We start from the raw sequence: 26,770 nt of genomic DNA, 5'->3' as shown, positions 1-26,770 counted from the left end.
GCAGAATTCTTTGTCAATTAAATTTATTTTGCGTAGCCGTTTAAAATCCCAAAAGCGAATCAATAAATATTAGCATATGCTGATGAAAGTTTCAAAACAAAAACAAATAGACCGATTGGGTGGTCTCTTCACTGTGCAGTCTGTGTATATATTTGCCTAACTGACATGAGAAAAAGATGACACTGTGACGTAACAAAAAGGTCATAAATAAGCTGTTGTTCATCCTGTCGCCATGTGAATTCGAAGCAGCATTTATGATACGTGAGTAACCAATTAAAACTGCAAAAATTGCTAATTGCTTGTGTTTATAGAACAATTTAGAATCCTGATCGTTGAAAAAGAGCATACTGCATTTAAAACACTGAACTTAAATATTCTAAACAAAGACATTTGAATTAAATAGTCTTGTTTAAATAAAAAAGTTTCTAATAAAAAACTTAGTATCTAAAATATTAAGTTAAGTTTGAATATAATTTATCAATATTTATTAAAATAATTTTTAGAATGCAGCAGATAATATAGTATTTTTTAGATAAAATTTTGTTTTACCAAAAGTTACTATGTGATTCTATGAGTACTAATAATTTAATTTATCTTTTAATGCTTAAAATTTGAGATTTAGTACTTGCTACAGTTAAATTTTATAATTGATTGCCTGATAAATACACATTTACAAAAGACTTAAAAAAAAAAAAAGTAAAAATATTGTATATATGTATACGTATATTTTTTTCGTTTTTGATCTGGTCATTTAAATATGAACAAAAAGTATAACGAGGGGATGATTCCAAGATTTTAACTTTAGATGATAAACTAGACACTAAAGCAATAAAAAAACGATTTTAGAATTTTAAGTATAAAGATCTATTTGATATGAAACGTAGAGTATGTAAATAAATTTACTCTTAAAAAGCAACTTTGACTGTTACGGTCTATCTGTAAAATTTTTTGAAGTGTTTCTACTCTGTACTTCGCAAAATTTCGTCCGACGATTATAAAAGCAAAAAGTTGGAAATAAATTTAAATCTTTTAAAAACACTCATTAACATCGTTAAGCATAACTTTTATCACTAATAAAGATGCACTTTAAATTCAGGCAGACAGCGTTACGGTAATCACAAGTTAATTCAATAAAAAAAAAACTGCCGATTAGTAGATTTCAAAGATAAACTAATAAAAACATACGATATTTTTATAGTCATTTAGTAAATCTGATGTCTAAATTTATGCCTGTCACCGCAACAGTTTATAATGGGTTTGAATTTTAATTTATTATCAAAATAGTTTTATCTTAAGTTTGTAGTGAACTTGACTTCAATTGTTGTTGAAATAAAAAGATCTGAAAACTTTTACATCTCAAATTATGAGAGTTTAAGTGTGAAACGCAAAACATAATGCAAATTATATTTTAAGGCGTGAATATCAATCATTTCTTCGAGCTATATAGAAGTTTTAAACAAGCTTATAAAATATAAATAACATTTTTTGTTAAAAACGTCAAAGTTTAAAACTAATGCTAAATTTGTTTAAACAGTTATTTAACTTAGACAACTGTTTTTTATCAAATATTTTAAAAATAACACTTTAAATTACTGCGTTGTAAAAAATTATGCACATTCTTTCAAATAAAAACTTTTTAGAAAACTATTTGTAGTTTAGTTGTACAAACTGAACAACCATTAAACATTTTCCCTGAAGGTATTGGAAAGTTTCTTATAGAAAGTAAAGTTTTACAGTTATCATATCTAAAAAATATTTTTTGAAGTTTCACACAGTTGTATAATTAGTATAAAATGTGTTATTTAGTTAAGTACCAACAACTTTGACAAGTTAATTTAGTAGAAGATTAATATTGTGAACAATATATTGCGTACGTAAAAATTGCATTAAGTTAAGTACTTTTTAAAACTTTAAGTTACTTAGTAAGATAATTTGATTTCATTAAAATAAAAAAGTGGTAAACGTTTCTTAGCTAATGCTTCAATTGGTAGACCTTAAAAATAATGTTCACTTAAACTATGTTGTAAATTTAAAACACAACAAAATGTTGTGAATTTAAAAAAAAAAATTTGCTAGATGTTATTAATATAAAAAAAAATTATACAAAAGATAATGTTTTTAGTAAAAAAACAATTATATTCGACTGCAACTATCTTTTCAATGTTACCTATCACTGTAGTGAAATCATAGGTATAGTGTTTAGTAACTTTGTGTTCTTACAGTTGTTGGAAATTAAATTAAGTAAATTAATTTAATGTGTTAGTTTTTATTTTTTATAAAAATAAGACCTTATTTTTTCGTGTTTAGAAATATTTTAATGACTTTTATCTCAATTTGTAACAAAGAAACAATCAAGTTACAGTTTTTATTTCATATACAAGTTGGCATTTTTCAACAGTTTTTATGGTTTTGGTTTTTATTCAGTATATTTGAAGATTATTTTCTTTTATATACCCGTTTTTATTTTTATTACAAATTAAAAAAAAACATAAACAACTTTTCGGTTATCAAAAAGAATACGGTTTCTAAAACCATTGTTAAGTTTAAATTAACTTTTCTGAATGCTTTTATTTATTATACGATACAACTATACATTAACAACGTTTTCGTTCCTACTTAATCAAAGACTTTAATTAAATGTTTCACTTAAAAACAAATACACATTGAAAAGTTCAAGATTTTTTAATCTATTTCACAATTTACTGAGTCATACGAAGTTCATAAACCTATTTCCGTCAATTAAACGAGGCTGGCATGATTAATCAAAAATAAAACACACAAAATTTATAACTTTCACTCTGTTGGTATACGAAATCAGCTAATTGTAGTAATTTTTAGATGCATCACAAGATAGAGCTTGACAATTTAATTGCGTTTTCGATTAGTTTAAGTTAAGTTTGAAAGCGTAGATAGTAACTTGAAAATGTTCTTATGTTTTTTTTGCACGACTGCTCAGTTATTGTAAACTAGCTTGATCTTAGTAAATTATTCTGTGAAATCAACAATTAGTACTATTTTTATCGTAAATAACTTGTAATAAAGTCACCGCATTAGTTCTCTCTTATCTAAGATCAAAACTTGACTTTGATTTAATAAAGCTTTGTTAACTAGATAAAATGTTAGTAAGTTTTACGATTCAAAACGTTTTCAAAATCAAACCAAAAAGTGTTTTAATTTTACAAACTTTATGATTTTTATACTACTCATTCTATTCAAAATGCTTCAATTTTATTATTTAGTTTTCTATAATTTTTACAAACTCTAGTTAAAACGAACTTGTTGTACTAGTTTTAAGCACAACGCATAGATACAAATACTCTTGTTATTTCTTGGTTTAATTGTAAACACTTTCAATCAAAAAAACATAAAATCAACCACTTTATCATGTTTACTAAACAAATCTCGAATATCGTTTAAAAATTTGTAAATTATAATCAACTACACTATAAAAAAGTTTTAATTGTCAGCAGCTGCGTAAGTCACGAGAAAGTATTAAAGACTTAAAATTATTTTTCTTAATTGTTCTTATTCAAACAATTAAGAAAAACCACTGAAAAACCCAATTAAGTCATCAAGTCGGATTAACTTAATTGTTTACACGAATTTTACTGATAGTCTAGTACGATTTGGTAAGTATTTAATAACTGACAAATCAGTAAAGTCTTTTTTGACGTAGAACTATAAATACTACACGACTTAAGACATCATTAGAAACACAAAACCTTTTAGTTTGTATTTCGAAAAACTTCATGTTTGTTATATACATTTAAAAATCTTATTTCTTCAGTACGAACAGTTAAAGGGAAAATTTCAGTTTAAAAATGTCTTACATAGCTAAAATTGTTTTATTTCTAAAAATTACAAGTACTACACATTTTTCATCAAACAAAATACAACAAATTAAACCCCAATTATTTCAAAACTGAACTACTAACTTATTGCTCTGCTTCTTATTAGAAATATTTTTGAAATATCGTTTTTAGTTTTAAAATTTGTTTATCTAATTTCTGAACTATGATAATCTAACACAAAAAGCTTAGATAATCAAAAAATAATTTACTCACGTTTTGAATATTATAACATCAAATTTTCATATTTTCTTAAAAAATGTTTAGTACGCTATATATCTATTCATTTTATTAGTCTCTTGAAAAAAATAAAAAAATTCAAGTGTTTTTTATCTTTTTGGTCTAAGTTAATTAAAACTTATTGTTGATAGTATAAGCTTATATATTTTGTTTTACTTTTTAGCTGTACCAACCAATACTTTAAACAATAAAGGTTTTAAATCTAGATTTATTAAAAAAGTATAAACTTTCTACTAAAAAAAAGAAATAAAAATATGCAAACTTACGTTTTGTCCGATTATTAGACCAACAGATAGTGTTTGTTTACGCATTTAATTGCTCGACTTTAATTAATAATGAGGAGTTTGAATAATATTTATTTTAAAAGCTTGATTGAATTCGTTAGGCTTCCTTAAGGTGTGCCAGAAACCTTTAAATTATATTTAATTACCTTCACTTTAGTTGCTACTTTGTAGACTAAAAGCTTTTTTTGATGTAAGGTAAAGGTCGCTTCCCTTCAAAACTCTTAACTCATAAAAACAAATGAAAAAAAGTTTTATATTGGCATTCTAAACAATATACAAAGAATACGTGTTAGTTTATTCATAATTTATGATAACATCAACTTCATCTTTACCAATAATCTGAGCGAGTTATATAGCGAAAATTTTACACATACATAAATGAATGTAAGATGATGAATGTAGAACGGTTTAAATTTTTGTAAATAGCCAAAAATTCACTTAAATGTCTTTAATGTTAATGATTATTTAATACAGACTAGACGTGTGGAACCATGCAGATTTTAAAGAATCTTTAATTATCATATCTCGTTAGCTTTAACGCATTCAAAAAAGACATTAAAATCTAAAGTTGTTTTTATAATATATTCTAGTGAATGTTGTCAAGATTAGGAAAATTTATTTAGTTATCCAAGTCTGTGTATCATTTTATTAGATAAATCAGATTTCTTTCCCTATTTGCTAAAATATTCAAAAAATGTATTTTTATTGATTTAAAAAAAATTCCCAGTATCCAATTTTTAGACAAAATTAAGATCCTTTAAACTCTGTAAAAAGCAGAATAATAAAACGTTTTCAAGTATAACTTTTATTTTACAAGAAATGACATTAAACTTACAATGCTTTTTTCGATTGCAATTTAAGATGTTGATTGAATAATAAACTTTTTGAAGGTTATAACATTAAAAACGGAAAATTCGAACAGACAAACATTTAAACTTTAGATAAAAACACTTTTTGCTTAAAGCTAAAAACACAGCCTGTTTTGAAAATTCAACTTTATCTAAAGTTCTATTTTTAAATAAAAATATTAGTATTTTAAGACTTGTAACGAAAAAGTATACATTACTGTGTAATAAACACTTTTTAAGTAAATGCATAGCATTTGTGCCCTAAAGTAGAGAATTTGCAGTTATAAACCTACTCTCAGAGCCTTTATTATCACTTGCAAAAGTTTATAAGCGTAAAAATTTTAAAGTTGCCTTATCTTAAATGTCAATCAGAAAGCTGCTAATAGTTTTAAACGGCAGATCAGGTGATTATCATCGAGATGCTCTCTGCGCAGAAACTGACATCACAAGCCGACAAAGAGGCTTCTTTCATTGACAGCATTAAGTTCAAAGTCGGATTTAAAAGTTCTCTTAGCCCCAAGAACAGACTTAAGCTTTTATCTGTAGATAAAATAGTTAGATTTAAACCAATTTTTACTGTTAAATGCTACCTACGGTCCTTTTGCAAATAGCTAGCTGCTTCTGTAAAGTTTTAAAAAGATAATTTGTCTGAAGCCTTAATGTCTTTTTCGCTCCGAAATTCATATATGATGGTATAAACTTTCAATCAAATATACATTTAAAGATTTTCCGGTAACTAGACTCAATAAAGCTTTTCATATTAAAACTAAGTAGCTTAAAATATTTGCATAATGTTATTAAATAGCGTTTAGGTTTTGTGTACAGCAAGTTCAACGGTTAAAATATATTTTTAATAAAAGTTTTATAAAACGGTTGAAAAAAGTACACTAATAAACCTTAGTCTCTCTTGAATAAAATTTATTGCATTAAAAGTTGGAAAAACTAAACATTTATAAGGTTAAAGCCTTGGTTTAAAAACTTTTTATAAAAGTTGTTTCATAAATTAATTAAAATCTCCTTGCTTAGCTGTAGTTGCTTTAAAAGTCATTTAATTTTGAAATAAATTGAAACATAAAAACAGAAAGTCTGTCTTGTAATAAAGATCTGAAACGTTATAGAGTTAAAATTTTAACTTGTGCTTTAAAGTAGCACTGCGTTTGGTTACTGCTGACCAATTTGTTTTTGTTAACTTAACTAAATGATTATTTTAGTACGGGTGATTTTGATCACGACTTGCCGAGTTAGCTTTTTATGTTTTATTCCATTAAGTTAAATATTTTAAATCAACTTTTTTTTTTTTTGACAAAAAGACAATTTTCACTTCCTACGAGTATTAATACTTTAGAAAACTTTTATAACTTTTTGATTTTATTTATTTTAACAAAAAAGATTGAAATTGAACAGTTTATAATGTAGTTATTCATCAAAGATTAGTCTATTATCTACTGTTAATCTACTGCTATTTAAACTAAATGATATTCTTATTATTACTTTTACTACTATAATTTTTTTTATAACTTTTGAATTTATTATTACGCTAATAATAACTTTTATATTTTTATAAACTGTTAAGAAAGTGGTGTAAAAAATATTAAGTTTAAAAACACTAACTAAATAAGTTTTATTTTGCAAAAACATTATAAATTTGGTAGTTATTTATTTCATTTATTAATGTTTGATTTATTTTTACACTTAGTTGTAGTCTTTCAGTAGTCAAATCTAAGTTTAGTACAATGCAAGTTAAATGCAAACACAAATATACCTTTGAGAAAACTTGTGCTAAAAGCATTTTTGACATTTAGTTTGTACAAACATTAACTCGGTAAAAGCGGTCCTACCAGGCAAATGTTTTTTCAAGAATTAGTTATTTAGCATCAAAGTTTACTTTGACATAAACTAATTTTCAAACGTAATTTATTAAACTAAAACGTCATTAAACTCGCTTTTTAAGAGTTCTCTAAAGAATAAATAAAACTTAATAACTAAAAAAAATTTTAGTGGAATTCAATAACACTTAATTTAAACTTATTTTTTCAAGTAAAAATTGATATGCTTGTTTAATAAAAAAATTCTATAGAGCTTACTTTATAATAAAATTTGAGTCAATAAAAATGTGCTAGTACTATTTTTAACTTTGTACATATACATTATAAGTATCTTTCTTTTAATCATTTGCTTGTTATATGTAATACGTCTGTACATCTATCAAAAGTGTGACAATGTTTGTTTAGTAAAAACCTTTGAAATACGTCATAATGGAACCTCTTCAGTTTGTAATATTTGTCAAGTTTGTTTTTATTTTACCTTTTAAAAGATCAGCAGACCAACATTATCAGATTGGCTATATTAAAATAAAGTTGGGAGTTTTTAATGTTACTTTATTATTACTTATTCTGTTTGAATAAGATTTATTTGTAAGAACTGATGATCTCTTACAACCCAATATAAGAGTGAAACATTGTTTTGTTTATAATAAGCTGTAAAAATAAAAAATATATAATACTTTATGTTAAATACTTTATGTTTTTTTCGCTGTGCAATATTTATTATTTTTAAATGTCGGTGAGCATAGTTGAAAACATTGTTTAACAGTTTATCACTTATTTGAGATATAGTTTCAAATAATTTCTTCTCTTAAGAAAAAGGTTAGTCTTGCTTAAGTCTAACATTAAAACCGTAACTGTTAATCCGATATATATAATTAAACATTAATACAGCATAAATGCTTTAATTACCTGCATGAAAAAAACTTAACAAAGTATTAATAGCCACAAGACAGGATTAGTTTGAAAAATTTTAGACAGGCATAAGGCAGGCAGGAGGCAAAGGGTCGCTTAGCTGCCCAAGTGACAACGGTAAACACTAATAAACAACAATAATCGATTACCTGTGCGAAATATCGCGCCCAAATGCTAACTTATCATTCGAAAGTTTGTTTGTCAGTCTGCTGAGTTTCAGAAAGCGCTAAAAAACTTATGAAAAACGCTAAACAAGCCCCGCTGATAAATGATGTGTTTAGAGCAAAGTCTGGTTTTTATCAGATGTTTAGATATTTTTCAGGTAATGCAACGTTGAAATGGCGTGTAATCGGCCTTTTTCACGCTAATTACATTTGCGTGTGCACTAAATAATAAACAAAATAACTTTTGAATTTTGTTTTTTTTTTGTACAAAATCTATGCGAATGCACCTAATTTAGTTAAACTGCTTTTTTTATTTGTTACTTTATTTCATTAGCTTAAATTTTACTAAACAAGTATTTTGTTTGCTTAACTTGCAAAACTTCAAGTTAATTGCATTGTTTCTAATGAGTTTTAAAATTTACAAAACGTAAGATGGAAGTCGTTTATTTTTACTTAATATAAAACATGATTTTGGATTAAATGAATTAATTCTTAACTAAACAACAAACATACAATACTATATACAAAAACAATGCCACAATCTTATTTTGAAGCTAGAACAATTGAGTGGTTGCCATCTAGAAGTTAATATATGCCAAGTTTATTTTTTCTAGTGAAGTAAATACTATTCGACTTCTTGTTTTTTAATATAAAAGGTTGTTAAATAATCTGTTTAAGCTTTACTACTATTATAAAACTGAACCAGCTTGAATTTACTACATTTAGTTTTCTCTTGTTTATAAGAGTTGTTCTTTAAACTTTTTAAACAGTTTGTGTTTGTACTATGTTTTGTTTTTTACTAAGTTCAGTTTTTTTACTCTATTTATTTGAAAAAAAAAATTATAATGTATAGCAAAATAAGTTTTATTTTACAGTTATAATTTTTTAAAACTTACTTAAAGTTTTGATAATTATTTATCTTATAGGTAATGCTAAAGTTTTACAAGTACACTTACAATAATATAAAGATTAATTTTAGAGTACTAATTTATAATCGTTTAATAGATAAGTGTAAGTGTATATTGCTGAAAAAGGGACGTAGTTCATAAGTAATAGATCAAAGCTTTTTTAAACGTGTTTTTGTTATTAAAGAGTTCCTGAATGAATTAATAGTTAAGTAATTTTTTGTTTCTTAGTCTTCTAACTATGAAACGTTTTAATTATTTTTATATATTTATATTATTTATGTATATTGTTATAAGTCACTGAAACGAAAGAGAAAGTATAAATAAAAATTATTGTTTACTTTTTTAGCAATAGAACAAATTATGTAACTCATACTTTGCTAGAATTAATTTGTTCATAAAGTCTGTAAGTTTCATAAACAGATTAATAAGATTCTTTTGTTGATTAAAGTATCGTATTTTTTCATGATTTTCATGTACTATTATTAAGTTCAAAGCTTAAAGTAATAAAATGGCAAACATTTGTTTTGTATATTCTTTACATATTAAATCTTTTCACTCACTAGCATAGTAACTGAGTTACAATTTATTTTGTAACGGTTTCACCAACTGTTTGTATACAATATAATATATTTCTAACTACACTATTATATAAACTTTAGAAAAAAAACCAGCATACAATACCACAAAGTTTACATTTTAGTTGTTATTTTTTAATTTTGTTAAATAGTTTCGGGTACTTTTTAATTAATTTTTAAAATTAATAAATAAATATTAATTTCTGTTAAAATTATGTGCAAAAGCTTTAGTTTGTAACCAATTTTTATAAGCTCTAAGTATCATTTGATTCAATATTCAAAAGTCAATTAGTTGTCAAACACATACAAATATAAAGTTTTGCTACTATTTTACTAAAACTAAAAAAAATTCTGAATATAGTTTAATATTCTTATTTTCAAAAAAGTTTGATAACATGACTTTCAATTATTTTAGATATACACTTCCTTGAGGAAAAAAAAACTTTTATATATTACATTAAACTAAAACAACATACTCAAATAGCTAAAGATTAAAGATTAAACTAAAGAACAGTTTAAATATCAATCATAAAACTGAAATTTGTCCGATAAATCATTTAAACTGACAACTATTGATTTTGGTTACACAATAATAAAGCTATTGGAATGATTTAGCTTTATTATGATTTAATTTTTTTTAAGTAAGAAATTATAAGTTATACTGGTGTTTTTTTGGTTAAAACCACTTAAAAATTTTATATTAGTTTTTGTTATGCAGTTAAGTGAATAATATTAATGTGGTTTAGAATATATAGTTCATTAACAATCCGAAACATTAATAAATTAATTCTAAAAAATATATAATTTGTTATTTATATTAGTTGTTCTTAATGACAGGACTTATAAAAAATGGACCAGCTTGCATAGTTTTTTAAGAAACGTAAAATTGTTATATTACTCGCTTTTGTTTTCTATCAAAAACCTTTAAAAGCAGTTCGGATTTAGCCCACATGTTTAAACAGTATATATAAACAAATAAACTTAGATTAGATAAAAATGTCAAAATTTTTTGGGTAATGATGACAGAAGCGGCTCTTAAATTCAACATTTTTTTTTAGTAATGGTAAAAGTGAACTAACTGCTAGTGGAAGTTAAAATTGAAACAGTTTAAAAAGTTATGTAACTATAATAAACTTTTAAAATATTTAGTTACAAGCAAAAAAAAAAAAAACAATTAGACAATAAAAAAAGCTTAAAAAAATATAAAAAAAACTTAAAATTCTAATTTTATGCGTTTTTTATTCAACTCGACTTCATAATCTCCCTTTTGGAAGAAGTTTAAAAAATAATTGCTTCCTCCCTTTATTAGATATCGGCCATTTGATAGTTAATTACCCATATACTTTTTAAATCTCTTACTAGTTACTGCCCCTTGATAGCCAAAATCGTCCATAAAGGGACGATATCGCATACTTTAAAAAAAACCCTTGTTTAAATGTTATTGTTTTAATTTTGTTTGTGTATACACTACTAATATAGAATAAAAACAACATTTTTAATTATTATCAATTTTTAGCTTTACCACGCAACAAGAACTTAGTTTACCTTTGCTTTAATAAATATTTGATTAGTATTAAATCAAAACAATAACACTTTAATGCTTATGATAAATATTTTTGATATTATATTTTTACCCAATAACTTTAGTTAATACTAGCAAAATAAAATGTCTAAAATGTTATCAGCTTAGTAATTGCTATAATTTCTGTTTTATATTCATAGATATTGAATCTTTACTTTATTGATTAAATTAATAAGTTTACTAAAGCTAGTACAACATATTTTTTTAGGAGAATTAGAAAAAAAGTTTTTAAATTGTAGTGTTTACAAACAAGGTAAAATATTCTACTCAGAAACAAAAAATCTTTAAAAAGTTTGTATTGACTACTTAACATGCCAGTACAGAATATTTTGATTAGGTTTTATTTTACTTTGATGTTTTGCTAGTTGCAAATAAAATTCAACTGGGGATAAAGTAGCACCCGTGTCTAATTAATCTCGTTAGAATTTCAATACAGTGTATGTTGGATTTTACACGCAATTTAAACTTCACCATGCTACGATACTAAGACCATTAAGAATTTGATGCAACTAAAATTATACTTTTTTAAAGGAAGGCATTGTAAAAAAATTTGAAAAAAAAAACTTTTAATTGTGAACAAAAGGAAAAAACTTTGTTTACATTTTGCTCATTAAGAAAGCGATTTTTCAAGAAAAAAAGAGATAATTGCAATAATGAGAGAAAGATAACAAAAATGAGAGATTGAAGAAAAAAGCTTTGCCGGCTTCATCTTCTTTGCTTGCTGGACTGCTTTCGAGCTCGTTCTTTGCCTTTCAGTGTTGCGTTACTCAGCCAAAAGTCGGTTTACAGCTTAGAAACTTTAATTTATGCACGTAATTTGTTCATAGAGTTTGTTTAGCTTGTTATGTTTGGTCAGGTTGCCTCGCCAAGTTTCATTTTGTAATTTTCAGCTTCATTAAAACAATTTCAGTGGAATGACTTTTTGTTTTTGCTCAATGCAAGACTTTGTTTATTTAGCAATAAATGAGTTTAGCTTTAAACTTAATTCTTTTAAAACATGTCTTTTGACATGTTTTATCAAATATAGCTAAAATGCTGTGTTTTAATACAGCATTAGTAAAAAATTTAACTGTTAATCTCACAACCATAATTCAAGATAAGTACCCTAAAACCAGACTTTCGTTACAAAGAAGGCAAAAGCTCATGTTTCAGCTCACCATAAATCAAGTGTAAATGTAATACTTTAAATACCCGACACTATAAGCATTTTGCAGCAAACAGTGTTTGTTCTCCCTGAATTTATTTCTTATCGAGCCCAATGATCTGATTTAGGTTTAATTTAATATAAAAAAATAAGCAAATGAGGCGTAAAGTGACCTTTTATCTCAGCGTTTGACAGGTAGACGGTACGAGAGCCGGACAAAATTACCATTTTTTTTCAAACAAACTCCGGTTTACCAAGCATAATCCCGCTGCTCTCGCTAAGAACTTTTCTTCGTTCGTTTATTCGGCCCCGCTTAAATTGCACCTGAAACAGTACATGAGATTTTTGCGTAACACGCAGTTGGCAGACGCTGAAGTTGTTTGAATCTATTGATTGATTTCGCACGAATTTCGTTTCAAGTTTGAGCTCGCTTTATATAAAATTTAGGTTTGAGTTTGAGTTTTTTCGATGGTTAGTTGGCTTACTTGTTTTTTAGCTCGTAGAAGTTTTTTAGTGAAGTTTATTTTAAGTTTGAAAGAAAAGCATACTCGAAATGAATTACTTTTGTCTTGTGTTTTAAATTTATTTTTTAAGCTTTTTTAGAACTGTATTCAAACTTAAATGTTGATAATATAAAATTTTTAAGTTGTACTTGATACATCTTAAATCAGATCAATCTTTTTGTGATATAGCTAGAATTGCCATCTTTATTTGGTAGTACTCGTCACTTAAACACTTTACTGACTTCAGTATGCCAGGTTTTTACAAGTCACCTTTTTAGGAGGTACTTATGAAAACGTCAAACTTCAAAAAATTTCACTGATGGTCCATTAATTTAGAAACATCTTAAAAAATGTCAAAAAAAAATTGCCGCTCTGTAGGCCACGTTCGCAGTAATAAGTTTTGAAACGGTTATTAAATTACCATTACAGGTGTTCTATTCCGCTATTTACAACAATTTGCCCTTTTGTTTCGATGTGTAAAACGGGTTTTGTGTAAATACCAGTTGTAAACTTGCAAAGTAATTTGATGTGCAACTGCGAAAATTTCGTACCCTTGAGACCTGAAGCAACGCGCAAAAAGTTTGAGAGTTTCGAATGACAGCTTTTAGAGTTGATGCTCAGTGATGTGTATTAAGCTAAACATTTTAAAATGATTAATGAAAACAAAGTTTCGTGATTTGAGTTTTATAAAAGTTACATTGTTTTGTTGGAAAATTTATGCAATTAAACAAATGTAGTTGTGTCAATGCATAAAAGCGAAATGAAAGTTTAATTTTCATGCTCATTGTGTTTTAAGCAAATGAGTTCTTGGGAAAAAAAAACTTTTCACAGCCTTTATTTTCTCATATTCTTATGATGTCAATTAAACCACGCTTTAAAAACAAAATGATTGAGTAAAAATAAAAATATTAATTCTGTTTAGGTTTATTTTAGACACATATTAAAATTTATGAAAAGGAAAAAACAAAAGTAATATCAAACAAAAAAACTGATGAGTGCAAAAACAACTTCTACAAATACGGATACTGAATCCTCAGGTTATTAATTTAGTTTAACTTTTAAAATAGTAAATGGATAAAACTAGTTAAAAGAAATAGCATACTCAATACTCAGTTTTAGAAATAAAGCTTTGCTTGTAGGACTTTTACCACTTTAAATCAAAAGTTTTTTGTTAGTTTAGCTTTGTTTTTATTTTTGTATCCTTGAACTGTGGTTTGGTTGGTAAACTTGCGTAGACTAACTTGTTTTAAAACTTATTTGATTTTAGTTATTTTTGATTTGTTTTGTTTAGTATTAAAGGAGAATTATTTTTTTTTGTTAAAGACATTAAAAAATTAAACTCAACTTTGCATAATAAATCAAAAAAACTTTATTTTTTTTATCTTAAACTTAAAACTTTTAATTGTAATAATCAAGATTGTATTCATTATTTCCCACTAAATTATTTTTATATGACCTTTCAACATTTAAAAATATCATATATGATTAGTCAAAAAAAAACTCAAGTTGGCAGTTTTAGATGAGTAATTTGAAAAATTTGCTTAACTTGTGTTTCCTTTTACTCAAAACATACTAAGTTTATCTGGTCTTTCTTCGAAACTTTACTTCTTAGTTTTCACTATAAACACCAACAGTAGTTTTAATTGAAGCATTTAATAATTATAAAAAAAAAACGGTAAATTTACCAAGTAATTACCAATTTACTAGTAAATTCTAGTAATTTTACCAAACGTACAAGCTCATAAGTTTACTTAATCGTATTACTGTAAACAAGATAAGTACAATCGCAACGTTCACGCTTAATCGTCTATACAAATCTAAAAGCCGCTCGCATAAAGACAAACGACAATTTCATGACACAAAAATTCACATAGAATCTTGCCGAGTCAGCGCGTGTGAGTAAACGCAGATAAGAGCGCTGACGTCGGCGGCAATCAAGGCTTAATGACTGATTCGGTTAAAACCACAACTTGCCATCAAGATGAGTCGCTAGTGCATGTTGTGTGGCTCTACTACTCCTCCCACCGCGAAAACGTTTAGATAACAAATTTTGATTGAACTACCAAACTGCTTTTTCAAGGATTAGCCGCTAGCAAGTCATCTTTTTTTTTTGCTTCCATTAAGTTTATTACAGTTAAGCTCGTAAAATTTTGATCGATAGTTTGTTTTACTTAAACGCTAAGCGAGTGAGCTTGTTTTAATTAAAAAATTCGCAATCCAAACAAATAAAATCCGAAGGCAAACATTTTGCTAACTTCAATTACAAGCGTAAAACAAACAAAATTCAAACATGCTCTTAGAGATGATTTAGTGTTTTGGTAGAGGTTGTATCCATTAGTTGTAAATGTAGTTAAAACCAAACCTCGGTGAATTTATGAGTCATGTCATGGTATATACGACCAATGTATTTGAAAATGTCTAATTAGTGTTTCGGCTTTGAAAATCGATAAATTTTCCTCATTTTGTGTGCTATAAAACTTTGTTGTGTAACTAAATTAAACCATATTGTTTAACTAAAGTCAAAATATATACACTAATTGTAAAAGAGCAATTAAGAAATTGCATAGCTTAGCTATTTTAAAATATGCTTACTTTACTAAAAAATTTGTTGAAATTAAGCTTACTTATACAAAAATTTCAAAACGAAAGTTTAAATCTACAGTAGTGAATAATTCTCAAAACTTAAACAATAAATTTTTCTTTAAAGCAAGTATAAAATAGGAAAATTAAAACCTGTAAAAAGAATGGTTCAGTGAAGATGTTCTAGTTGTAAATAAATGTTTTTTAAGTAAATATCAATATCTTAATTGAAAAGTTTAAATATATTTTAAATCTACTAAACAAATCAAAAATCAAATAAACAATTAAAACAAAAACAGTATAAATAGAACCAAGTAAAAGAGGGTTATTGACTTATTTACTTATTTCTTCTAACAGGAGTGTCATCAGCCAACGACACCAACATGCACGATCGTCCTGTCAAATACAACGGGGACCTAAACTCCCCCAAATCAGCATACGACCCCTCCGCACTCCGCAACCACGAGCTCACCCCCGACTCGATGCTCATGGAGGAAGAGTACAGGTCGGAGGAGGAAGAACTTTCCAGGGAAGTGGACCAGCTGATGAGGAAGAACCACCACTTCACTCCGCAGCCCGACTACGCCTCCATCCCTCCCAACAACTCTTCCGTTACTGGGGATTTCCCTTCTTGCTCGTACCAGCAATACTCGTACGAAAGAGGCCGCGACAAGGAGGAGCATCCGACTTCCTACGTGGCGAGAGTTGCTCAGGACTCGCTGCAAACTGGTAAGAAATTTAATTAAAAAGAAAACTTTGAGTTTTGAAACGTGCAAGTGTAAAAAAAAATCGATGAAGCAAGTTTGCACGCCTTGCGATTGTTCGCTTTTCTTTTTTGTCCTTATCAAATATTTATTCTGAGTTCGAATTTCAGTTAAACCGGAAATGTACAATCGATCAAAAAGTAGGGAGAATCCCTCACCGCCGAAATCGAGTCGCTCCATCAGCGGAAGCTTCTGCCCTTCTAACAACAGAGTGAGTTTAAAGTTAACAATTTAAAGAAAAATTTACTAATCAAATAAGTAATCTTTAAAACTTTCTGGTTTAACCGTATTCAGCATGCTTTTCTCTTTAAAACGGATAAGCATAAATAAAAGCACGATTGTGGGAAGCTAAGGACCCGAATTTTTGAAACAAAACACCTTTGCTGTTGTAAGAATACACTGCAAATCCGGCTCCCGCTGGAAACCTGAGATTTTCACTCTGCAACTTTTGTTGTAAGCAAATTGTCAGTGGTTTTTTTTTCATGTAAATTGTTTTTTTTTTTGGCATATGGGTAAGTAACTTAGTAATAGTTTGTAATTGGCTTAAAAGGTCGAGTCTCTGACAGCTGTACTGGTACCGGCAATTTGCCTCCAGTTTGACTTCAATCGGCTTAAAGGTCGTCTGTTGGTTGCTAACGTCATGTTTTGTATAAACAACGAGATTAAAAATTCTCCAGTACAGGGAACTGAGAAAAAATAACTTTCTCAGTATATTCTGAGAAACGCATGTAATTGATAATCATATTTTTTTTCAGAGTGAAAACTTCGACCCGGTAGTAACAACCAATAACATCAAGCCCACGTACGAAGTGGAGGACAACCGCTGGAGCTACCACAAAAACTTTCCCCAGCAGCAGAACTGCGGGCAACACCACCAGCGCAACGACGTCAGCAACAGGTAATCCGAAAAAAACGCAGTAAGAACGCAAATTCAGACGAAAACATGCCAATATACTCGCTAAAAGCAGATATTTGACAGAATCTTGCCCGAGGGCAGAAACGGTAAATCGTCACGCTTCGACGCTCGTCGTTCGCCTGCGCTTCATCACAGCGCAAAGAAAATTTTCGCCGTAATAAATAATAGCTCGCTGTGAAGGTTGCGCTTGGCAAGACTTAAATAATAGAGTAAATATTTGGTTTGCTGAATTCACCGAGAAATCTTTCTTTCCACCGGTGATTAATTGCGGTTCATTAGTGTGCGAGTTCGTGACTTTTATTTCAGCTCTGCAAACTGCAAGCACTATCCAGTTTATTTTTGTTATACTCATTCGATATGTGTAAGTTTCTTTTAATCATTGAAACGAACGACAGCAAAAATTTCGATACTGTTGATTAAAAATTTTTGTTTGTTCAGTGCACAAAGTGCCTTTGATTATTTGCTCATCAAATACCGCATAATCCGTGAGCATAAAAATTCGAACAATGGCTTTCTTCATCAACGAAGTGTTGCTGCATAACCAGCGAATAATCTCGAAATGCGCTGAATAATGTATTGGATTATATCTCGTAAGCCTTCGGCGAGTAAACTTTATAGCAATTATGTTTTGGCTGAAACCAAAGTTTTTAAGCAATTTCGAAAAAATCGTTTGTAAGAAAGAGACAATTTTTAAAAATACAAATTGTTGTGTGCCAGCAATAACTTGGCTTTTCTCACAAAAAAGGCAAAAAATGAGCGCACAAGTGTTTAGCTACAGACATTTGTCGTTGCGTCAAGCCCCCTTGACTGGTATTTTGCCATTGTCAACCGAAAGTTAAAAAGTTCTTCAACTTTCAAACAGTTTTGTTGTTTGCTTAATTTAAAGCTAAAGTCATGTCATTTTTGCGGATCAAAAATCAATATTTCAGTGTTGAGAAAAACCTTGGTTTTAAATAGAAGAAAATATCACCACACCGCATATGCACGTTTCTGAAGTGTTTGTGGAAACAAGCTCATCTGCACAAAGCTGCAAAGTCTCTGTGTCGAACATAAACAGTTAGGATTACAAAATACACAGATTCTAACGAAATATGTTTCACGGTTTTGGCGAAAAGTACTTTTGAAAAAAACTCTTTTGTTGATAAACTGTTCCTCTCTGTGTTCGATGCGGTAGGTAAAAGCACACACAGGTCTTGTTTGATGCTGTTATGTACTTAGTAATAAGCAGAATGATTGATTACTTTAATTTACCAGGTAACAAAATGACACGGCCGCGGCGTAGCGAAGGCATCTTGAGCAAATATTGGTGAAATGCGGCGATTGTTAAGGCTCTTTGGTTGGCGCGGCGAAAAGAAAAATTACAAATCGCTAATGGTCGGTGGGCAAATAAAACTAATTTGCGAGTTAACACGTACTAACATTTGCTTTTATGTCCCCACCAATTGATTTCTACACATTAACTTTTTTTCCCTCGAAAGCCCCTTTTACACGTTCCCTTAAAGTTTGAGCATTTCTTATCTGAATTTTCGAAAGGAAACTTGGTAAGTTTTTGTGCAAATTAAATAAGTTTCTGTTTAAAAGGTTTATTTGTATATAACACAAACAAATTATGTTATGGTTCAACTATTGAATATTTTATTAAAAAGTTATTCTTTATTGTTACTTCGTAGTTTAAATTTATTGTTGAACTTGCAACAAGTTATATGCCATACATCATAACCTTTGTAAGTTGAGCTAAATTGAAACACGCTCAGCATCTACAAAAGATTTATTCAATTCAATGCAAAGGTGTTTCAGTCAATTTAGCGCGTTAAAGTTCGTTACACTTTTTGAATGCACAAATAAACATTAAATATCTTTATGAAAAAAAAGCAAACAGAAGTTTCGTTTCGTCCCGAGTTGCTCTTTTCTGCGAGAGCGTAATAAATTGTGAAGCAGCGAAAAGATGCCGTTTAAGCGGAGCAGCAAATTTTGTTTATTTAGACTACTGTGCACAATTTTACATAAAGTACGTACCAGACACTACAACAATAAGGCTTTATTAAATGGATTTTGCTGAGCACAAATAAACACAAGTCTATTTTGTGCGTCGCAAAGAAGTCGCTGCTCTGAGACATGAAAGAGCTTTAAAAGTCCTTATCTCGTATTTGCACAAGAAAATTCACTGTCAAAAGTAAGAGATTAGATCGTATGCTTTTCCGTGGCGTTCTTCTGCTTTAATACGTTCATTAAAGATTAAGATTTTTTTCAGCGCATGCTCAGAGCTGCTTAAGTGCAATATCAAAATTTTTGTCTTATTTCTCATTTTAAATGTAATTTAGTTGTTTTCTAAATTAGATTATAGTGTTTCTGACTCGGATTAACTAGCGAAGTTTAGCTTTTATTTTTATTAGGATATTTTCATGGTTGATTACTCAAGCTAGAATATCAACGTTGTACTTGCATTAAAACGCTTATGTTTGCTCTTATACTGTTTTACTTTTAAATGTAAATATTTACCAATAACTTACTTTAACTCACTACTGTCTCGGACAGTTTCTTTATACACATGTTACAATACTTTTGTTCGTCAACATGGTTCATTCTGTCTCCGGAAAAACCTAGTTTGGTTGAGATTAATTTGGCGTTAGTTATCTTCGAGCGTCTGTTGTTGCGAGCTGTGTTAATTGTTTAAGTAACCTTTTTGCAACCTTTAAAACTAAGTTTTGCTCTCAACATGCGGCTGAACACACATAAGCTTCAATGTAAACAAACGTGCTTGTGTACCGTTATCGCAGATATGTGTAGTTTTTTGCAACCCTTGTAACAGTAAAATATGCCTTATACGCAGTACTAAGCTGAACTGAAATTGTAACTTTTGAGTTTTTTTTTCTACATTAAAATTTTATAAAATAGTTTTCTTTAAAAAACTACTACACTTTTTTAAATTCACTTTATTTTTAAATACAAAAAAAAAAGGCTCAAAAATGTAAAAAAAAAAGTTGTTTTCTCCGACTATTAAAACAAACTTAAGTTGCAACACTTGAATATAACTTTGGCAGCCGCATATAAATAAAAAAGTGAAAAACGTGCAAATTAGAAACAGGTAGGTAATACCTTTGTTTGATTTCAATTTGCCCTGCTCTGTTCGGCGCTTCAAACAAAACCTGACGACTTGCTTCTATCTCTCATCACGTTTTTCTACTGATACTTAACAGCTCGACACTCGGTCTGGTAGTAGCTGTGCATAATGACTTTGCGCCCGTGTTTGCGAAACCTTGAGCGATTTGTTTTTAAATTGAAAAGAGAAGCTCACGCAAAGTAATTTTGACAGGTGCGCGCACTTAAAAACAGGAGGTCAACTTAATGCTAGTTTACGAATTTGAAAATCCTAAAAAATGTTAAACAAGTTTTATGAGGGTTTGCTTAGTTTTATTTTACCGACAACCGATGTATCAACAAAGTTAAGCGAAACATGTACCGTTTGTAACCAACTCATAACAACTTCTACTTGATGTTTTAAAATACTTTACACGCTTGAAGTTTTGCTAAATACAAGTTTTTTAACAGAAGTCAGAACCCGAGGATCAACTCCAACATTCCCACCGCCACAGTTTCGCCCACGACATCGTCACGGTTCACTGCACACCAAACTCAGCAGCAAACTTCGTTCATAGAACCAGGGAATCCCCTCTTGCCGCAACCGATATCCTACAATCCAGGTCACCGGTTGATGGCTGGAAACTTGCCGCCCACCAACCACCACCTCAGGGCCAGGCCGCGCGACCACTTCAGCCGAAGGATGACCAAGTGGAAAGGGGGCTGCTTTTCCGACTGGTCCAAGTTGAAGGTGTGGGGAGTTGTCATGACAGTGATAAGCATCGTTCTTTTGGCCGTTTTAGCGGTACTTTTAGGTATGTATTTCTGCTTTATGACAAAAAACATTTAAATTTTATTTTAATTTGTAAAAGTTTATTGGTATATACTATAAAAAAAATTTGTTATCATTTTCCTCTTTTTTAATAATGTGTTTTGTTTGATTTAAGAAAACTAAAAATATTGAAAATTTCATTTCAATAAACACATAACCGCTTTGTTTATCAACATCGCAAATCTAAAAAGCAAGTGTAAGAAATGTTTACAGATTTATCCCACAGAAAAACTTTTGTTGTTGACAAAATAAGCTCAGCTAGCATGTGCACACTTGTTACTTGACGAAAGTCGGTTTTTCAGAATTAAGCAGCACGCTAAACCGGCTACATACATGCTTGTTTAAGTTAATAGGGTTTTCGCTAAAGTAGCCAACATTTTGAGTCATTACCTGCGGTGTGGAACGGATTAAAACCGATTTTTTGATGCGTTTAACTTAAAAGCTTTGCTTTTCTTTTCAATTTTAAAAACATATGTTTTCGTTATTTCAAGTCGATTTCATCGGGCAAAGCTTCAAATGCGAAGATAAAAGTGCTGAGAGACAAATGGTACCGTGTCAAACGGACAACGGAACAGTGTACGTGGGACACCAGAGTGGGGATAATATGAACGGTGACTTCCTCAGCTACATTTCAAATAAAGGTTTCCTTAGTTGCTAAATAACTTCTTTTTTATGTTACTAAAATCATTAATTTAATATAATTAAGTATGTGATAAAGTGAAGAAAAATATTTTTACTTTGTTTGAAGTTTGAAACATGAATGCTATTTGAAACGTACATAAAAGATGATTACATACTTTATTTAAAAAATTCTTTCATTACAAGTTGTTAAATAAATTCTTTCATCATAATGATAACATATGTTATGTATTCATTTAAATGTTTTATTATAACCTACAAAGACCTTGTTAAAGTAACTAATCACATGATTTGTTAACTATAAGATGAAATTCTTAGCACTGGTTAACAAGAAAAAATCATTTTAAGTTGTAAAATATATTTTCTAAGAAAAAAAAAAAAGATAAAAAAAGTTGTATTAAAACATTTCAACAACAATAAAACTGATAAATTCTTTTTAAGTTTTCTTTGTAATAAAATTGACAAAATTAAGAAAACATTTAAATTGATAAATTTTTATGATAACATTTCAAACAGCTCCGTTAGAACTGAACACGAGGAGAGGAATACAAGGGACTTGTGCAAACTCCAGTTTCTTGTACATGCGTCAGTATGTCAGCAGCAAGTCTGAAACTTTCAAATTCAACTTCACGCTTCCATCGAGCGCAGATGTCGCCTTGTACGGAAGAAAGGGGATACTTCCTTCCCACACCAAGGTGGGTTAACGACCGCATTACCTAGCAATTAAACTAATTTTAGCATTGCGCGTTAAAATTCTCATCACCGAGAGCTATGAGTTTGAAACTTTGAAAGTTAATAGTTCAGTGCGTTTTTCCTACAATTCAATCGATTTATCTCAATTTGAAATATTGCAAACGCCCGGTTCGTAGCAGACCGCTAAATTAAAGGGATAAACCGCGTACGTCCTGCAATTATTTTCCAACGCGCTGTAATATGCAGCCGAGCGATTTTATTGGCGCCAAACGAAAAGCCCACGACAGCTAGCTCTCCAACGACAATCGAATTATTGAAAAAAAAAAGAATCGGAAACACTTTGTGTCTGCGACTAGTTGTTATTGTTGTTCGATCGTTTTAAGTTACACGCATTGAACGGGACGTTGTAAACGACTTAAGGCCGTATTGATCGTCGTATTCAATGACAAACACAGCACTTTTTTATATTTTTTTCGCTAAAATGCTAGTCAATATAACACCTGAAAACATAAGTAAAACATGTCAAGTTTTAAGCCGTACGTACTATTTTCTTAAATGACCCATTATGTTTGTTATTTCAGTATGACGTCATAAAGCAAGTTGACACGAGGCTACTGCCTTCTTTCTACATCAGTCAGCCAGCTTCAACAGTTTCAAACTTTGTTTTTACCGAGTCTCTGCCGCAAGGATCTTGGTATTGGGCTCTTTACAATGGAGGCTCACGACCAATAAATTTAAAAGTGAAAGTATACTTCTACGGTTAGTTTTTAAAAGCAAAAAAAATCAAAAAGAACACATAAACCTGTTTGCTTTTTTAGTGGATATTTTAACTTGAGTTTCAACTGATTGTAAGAATAACAATACAATTAATTTTTCATTTCAACTTTTATCAGTTGTAAAGTATTGCAAAAACATTATACCAATTTTTTCATTTTATTTTGTATTTATTTCATTAAGTGTAAAAATTAATAATTTAATTGGCAAGACCTCAAAACTTGTCTTAATTTGTTTTTTATGAATGTTTTAGTTTTTGTTTTGATGAATTTATTTTAATAAATAATATTTTGTAATTAATCATAACATGCTTTTGTTAAGAAAAAATAGTTTGATATACTTTGTATCTGTTCCAAAAAAACCGTTGTTCAAGTAAAGACAGTAATTATAAATTTATTTTCAAATTAATTTACAGCAGCTGTATGAAAAGGTAAGCTATATATAAGACTAACTCTTTTAATCTATTGAGTTTTAATAAACGACTCTATTTATTAGAGTTAATTGTTTTTTGGCACAGTTTTAAAATAAAATAAAAGTCGAGCTATAAGCTTTTATACTGACCTGTGGGCAATTATTTTAAACAGCCTCGATATTTACGCATATGTCATTGGTATTTAAACTGTTCTAAAATAAACTTTAAAGTTTAAATTCGTCAATTTTATACAGAATCAAGAAACAGTTGCGAGAACAAATGCAGTGGAAACGGCGATTGTACTTTGTACGGCGACTGCAAATGCTATCCGGGTTGGAAAGGCAGCGACTGTTCTGAAGGTGAGACATATTTGCTGCAATTATTTTTCGCCATCCGTCAAAAAGTTTCTTTAAACTTTTGCCAATTTTTTTTCTATTTTTGATTTAAAACTAGGTCGTTTTGAAACTGCCCGAAATCGCGTTTCCTTAAAAGTTCTTTTGTGTGTCAAAACAAAAAGTAGGTTTATAAATAATTATCTTACAAAAAAGTTGAGTTGATTAAAAAGAATTTTCTTTAAAGCTCTACGTCAGCTAATACAGCTCTTATACAAGTACATGATTGCAATATATTGGCCCTTGAGTGAGCTTTAAACACATGTTAACGACTTTATGTTTTATTACAGGCTTTTTAGACTCAATGTCACGTTTAGTATGAGTCATAAGAATGTAGTAAAAAACAACATACTATAAATTAAAACAATAATCTTGTTAAATAGTTTGAGTAATTTTTTTCTAAACTAGCTTTTAAAGATAAAACTGTTGTAAACGATTAGAGCCTTCTGATTTTAAAATCAATTTCAATTAAAAAAAGCTTGAAAAGTTCTTAAACTTTTAGCTGTTTGTGCAGCTAATACTTGAAAATTTTCATGAAGAAAGCAAACAGTTATTGAACAGTCATACGCTTAAAAGCTCAAGTAGTACAAAAAATTTGCTTGTGTTTGCATAGTCGGTTTAAAGGTTTTCTTTGGCTCAGTTGAAGCTAATGACCCAGCTAAATATACTTTATATTCAAGTTATACGCACGGAAACAACTGTAACAACAATCTGGATTGAAAAATATATAATTAAACGGTCGTTAATAAAATTAATTTCATTTTCATTACCACATTATTAATAAGTATTTTAGTCAAAAGATCGAAAAAGTTTCGCGCAATATACTAGAGAACTAGTTTAACTTCGACATAATTTTCTTATTTGTCAAAAAATTCAAAACATGCTTATTTTTACATTAAAAAATAAAAACTTTTCGATATTAAACATTAGTTTAAAACCTTGCTGGAAAGAATTTAAAGTATTTTCAAAAACAATTGTTTCAGAATATCACTTAATATAAACAATCACACGGTTTTGAAAACAACCTTCGCACTTAGCACACAGCATAAAGCACAATTTCACTCAACAAAACGCGCTATAAATAAAACTTAACGCTTTGTTCGAAGGAGTTCATCGCAGAATGTGCAGCGAATTGTTTTCAAATAGAAATGTCAACAGAAGTTCAAGTTAACGATACGTCTTAATTCAGCATTATAGTGTCACTTGTATGTAAGCACATTAAATTAAACATAACCTTTTCACACTACACTGTTATAGTCATCGTGTAAGTGGGTACGTGAGCCGTTATAAGTTCTCAACAAGCAATCTACTCGCGTCTGTATATCATTATAAAAGTGAATATTCATATCAAATAGATAATAAATAAATTTTTAAAATCAATACCAAACAAAAATTTATTTCAAGTACTTATGGCCTTTATAATATTTGGCTGCCGTAGAAATTTTTTGGAAATGTTGAAACTTTTAAACAATACATTAAGTTATGAAGTATTTTTTAACCTAGTAAAACAAAACTTAAAACTGAAAATTGAGACCAAAGCATGTTTAAGATAAAAATAAATTTTCAAAGCTTCTTGCATGGTGCCTTGCAATGGAAATGGTGTTTACAACCATGGTGGTTGTGAGTGCTTTCTTGGGTGGAAAGGTGCAGAATGTTCCGTTCCATCAGACCAGTGCATCTCGCACGATTGCAGCGGAAACGGAGTTTGTAATTCCAACGGCGACTGCGATTGTTACGCGGGCTTCAAGGGAATTTCTTGCGAAAAAAGTTTGTATTGTAATTTAAATGTATGTTCTTTTGTCGCTTGAAACACTTTTAAAACATTAAATTAGTGTATTTGTTTATGTTGTTTTAGTACTTGTTTTTATAACAAATACAACAAACTTACTAAAGTATTTCAAGAATTTAAATGCAGTCTTTGTAATTAGATATTTTTTGTACATTTATTAATGCATAAATGCTGTACACTGTTTTTTAGAAACTAGTAGAAACCTAAAAACATTAGTGTAGAGTATAATTTACAAAATGGTTGACTTTAAAAAGTTGTTTTTAACTAAAAATTTTTAAAGTTGTCATATAATTTGTTTAATGTACACCCTTAAAGTATTTTATCTAATGAGTATTTAAAATAAACTAGAAAGTAATTGAGTGTAAAAATGTATTAAATTTTAAACACGAGAAAAAAATAACTTTTTTTAGCAAACAAAAACACTGTTTTCATGAAAAACTTTTCACTTGTTTGTTATTTGTTTAAAACAGCCAAAAAGTTTGTTCTTCAGCAAAAAAATGACTGAAATATTTCAATCAAAAACTCGTGGTAAATTAGCTTTCTAATAACTTTTTTTTTCAAAACAAACAACGATTTACCACGATAGCAAACATTAACAGATGACTGCGAGGATCCAACTTGTTCGAAGCATGGCAAGTGCGTAGAAAGCAAGTGTTACTGCGATAACGGATGGTCGGGAAGTCTGTGTTCCATCACAGATGAAAGCATTAACATGAAATGCTCGAACCGCGGTACTTACGATGAAATAACGGATAAATGCATTTGCAATGTGGGTTATTCCGGCAAGCATTGCGAAAGAGGTCAGCTTAAAAAATTTGAATTTAATGTTTATATTGCTTTAAGTTAATTGATTCAGCAAACATTGGCTGGTAAACAATGGGATAGGTGCGATAACAAAATAGTTTGTCGATAACACCAATATACTTGTGCTGATCGAAATTGAATAACTGTTTAATTTGAATAAAACAAAAAAAAGTTGCGTAATTATTTTAACTTATTTTTAGTTACACTGTAGTTATATGTCTGTAATTAATAATAACTGTTATGTTTAAAAATAAAATGAGACA

General features: G+C 29.1%; 1 protein-coding gene across 1 annotated transcript in view; it reads left to right on the top strand.

Annotated features, from left to right (window-relative positions):
* The first annotated feature begins 13,754 nt into the window (after nucleotides 1-13,754).
* Nucleotides 13,755-26,770, top strand: part of LOC145837242 (teneurin-3-like) — a 32,465-nt gene continuing 19,449 nt past the window's right edge. Inside the window, exons 1-11 of the mRNA XM_082945035.1 lie at nucleotides 13,755-13,871; nucleotides 15,772-16,143; nucleotides 16,289-16,389; nucleotides 16,934-17,076; nucleotides 20,644-20,987; nucleotides 21,496-21,645; nucleotides 22,160-22,338; nucleotides 22,918-23,095; nucleotides 23,777-23,881; nucleotides 25,484-25,681; nucleotides 26,303-26,503. Coding sequence (XP_082801161.1) covers nucleotides 13,826-13,871; nucleotides 15,772-16,143; nucleotides 16,289-16,389; nucleotides 16,934-17,076; nucleotides 20,644-20,987; nucleotides 21,496-21,645; nucleotides 22,160-22,338; nucleotides 22,918-23,095; nucleotides 23,777-23,881; nucleotides 25,484-25,681; nucleotides 26,303-26,503 — 2,017 coding nt within the window. The 5' untranslated portion in view covers nucleotides 13,755-13,825. The remainder of the gene's footprint in view (nucleotides 13,872-15,771; nucleotides 16,144-16,288; nucleotides 16,390-16,933; nucleotides 17,077-20,643; nucleotides 20,988-21,495; nucleotides 21,646-22,159; nucleotides 22,339-22,917; nucleotides 23,096-23,776; nucleotides 23,882-25,483; nucleotides 25,682-26,302; nucleotides 26,504-26,770) is intronic.

The sequence above is a fragment of the Thalia democratica genome, chromosome 5 (genome assembly GCF_965202585.1).
Source record: "Thalia democratica chromosome 5, ktThaDemo2.hap1.1, whole genome shotgun sequence".
Lineage (NCBI taxonomy): Eukaryota > Metazoa > Chordata > Thaliacea > Salpida > Salpidae > Thalia > Thalia democratica.
Note: the sequence above shows the minus strand (reverse complement) of the source record. Positions and strands in the feature narration are given on the sequence as shown.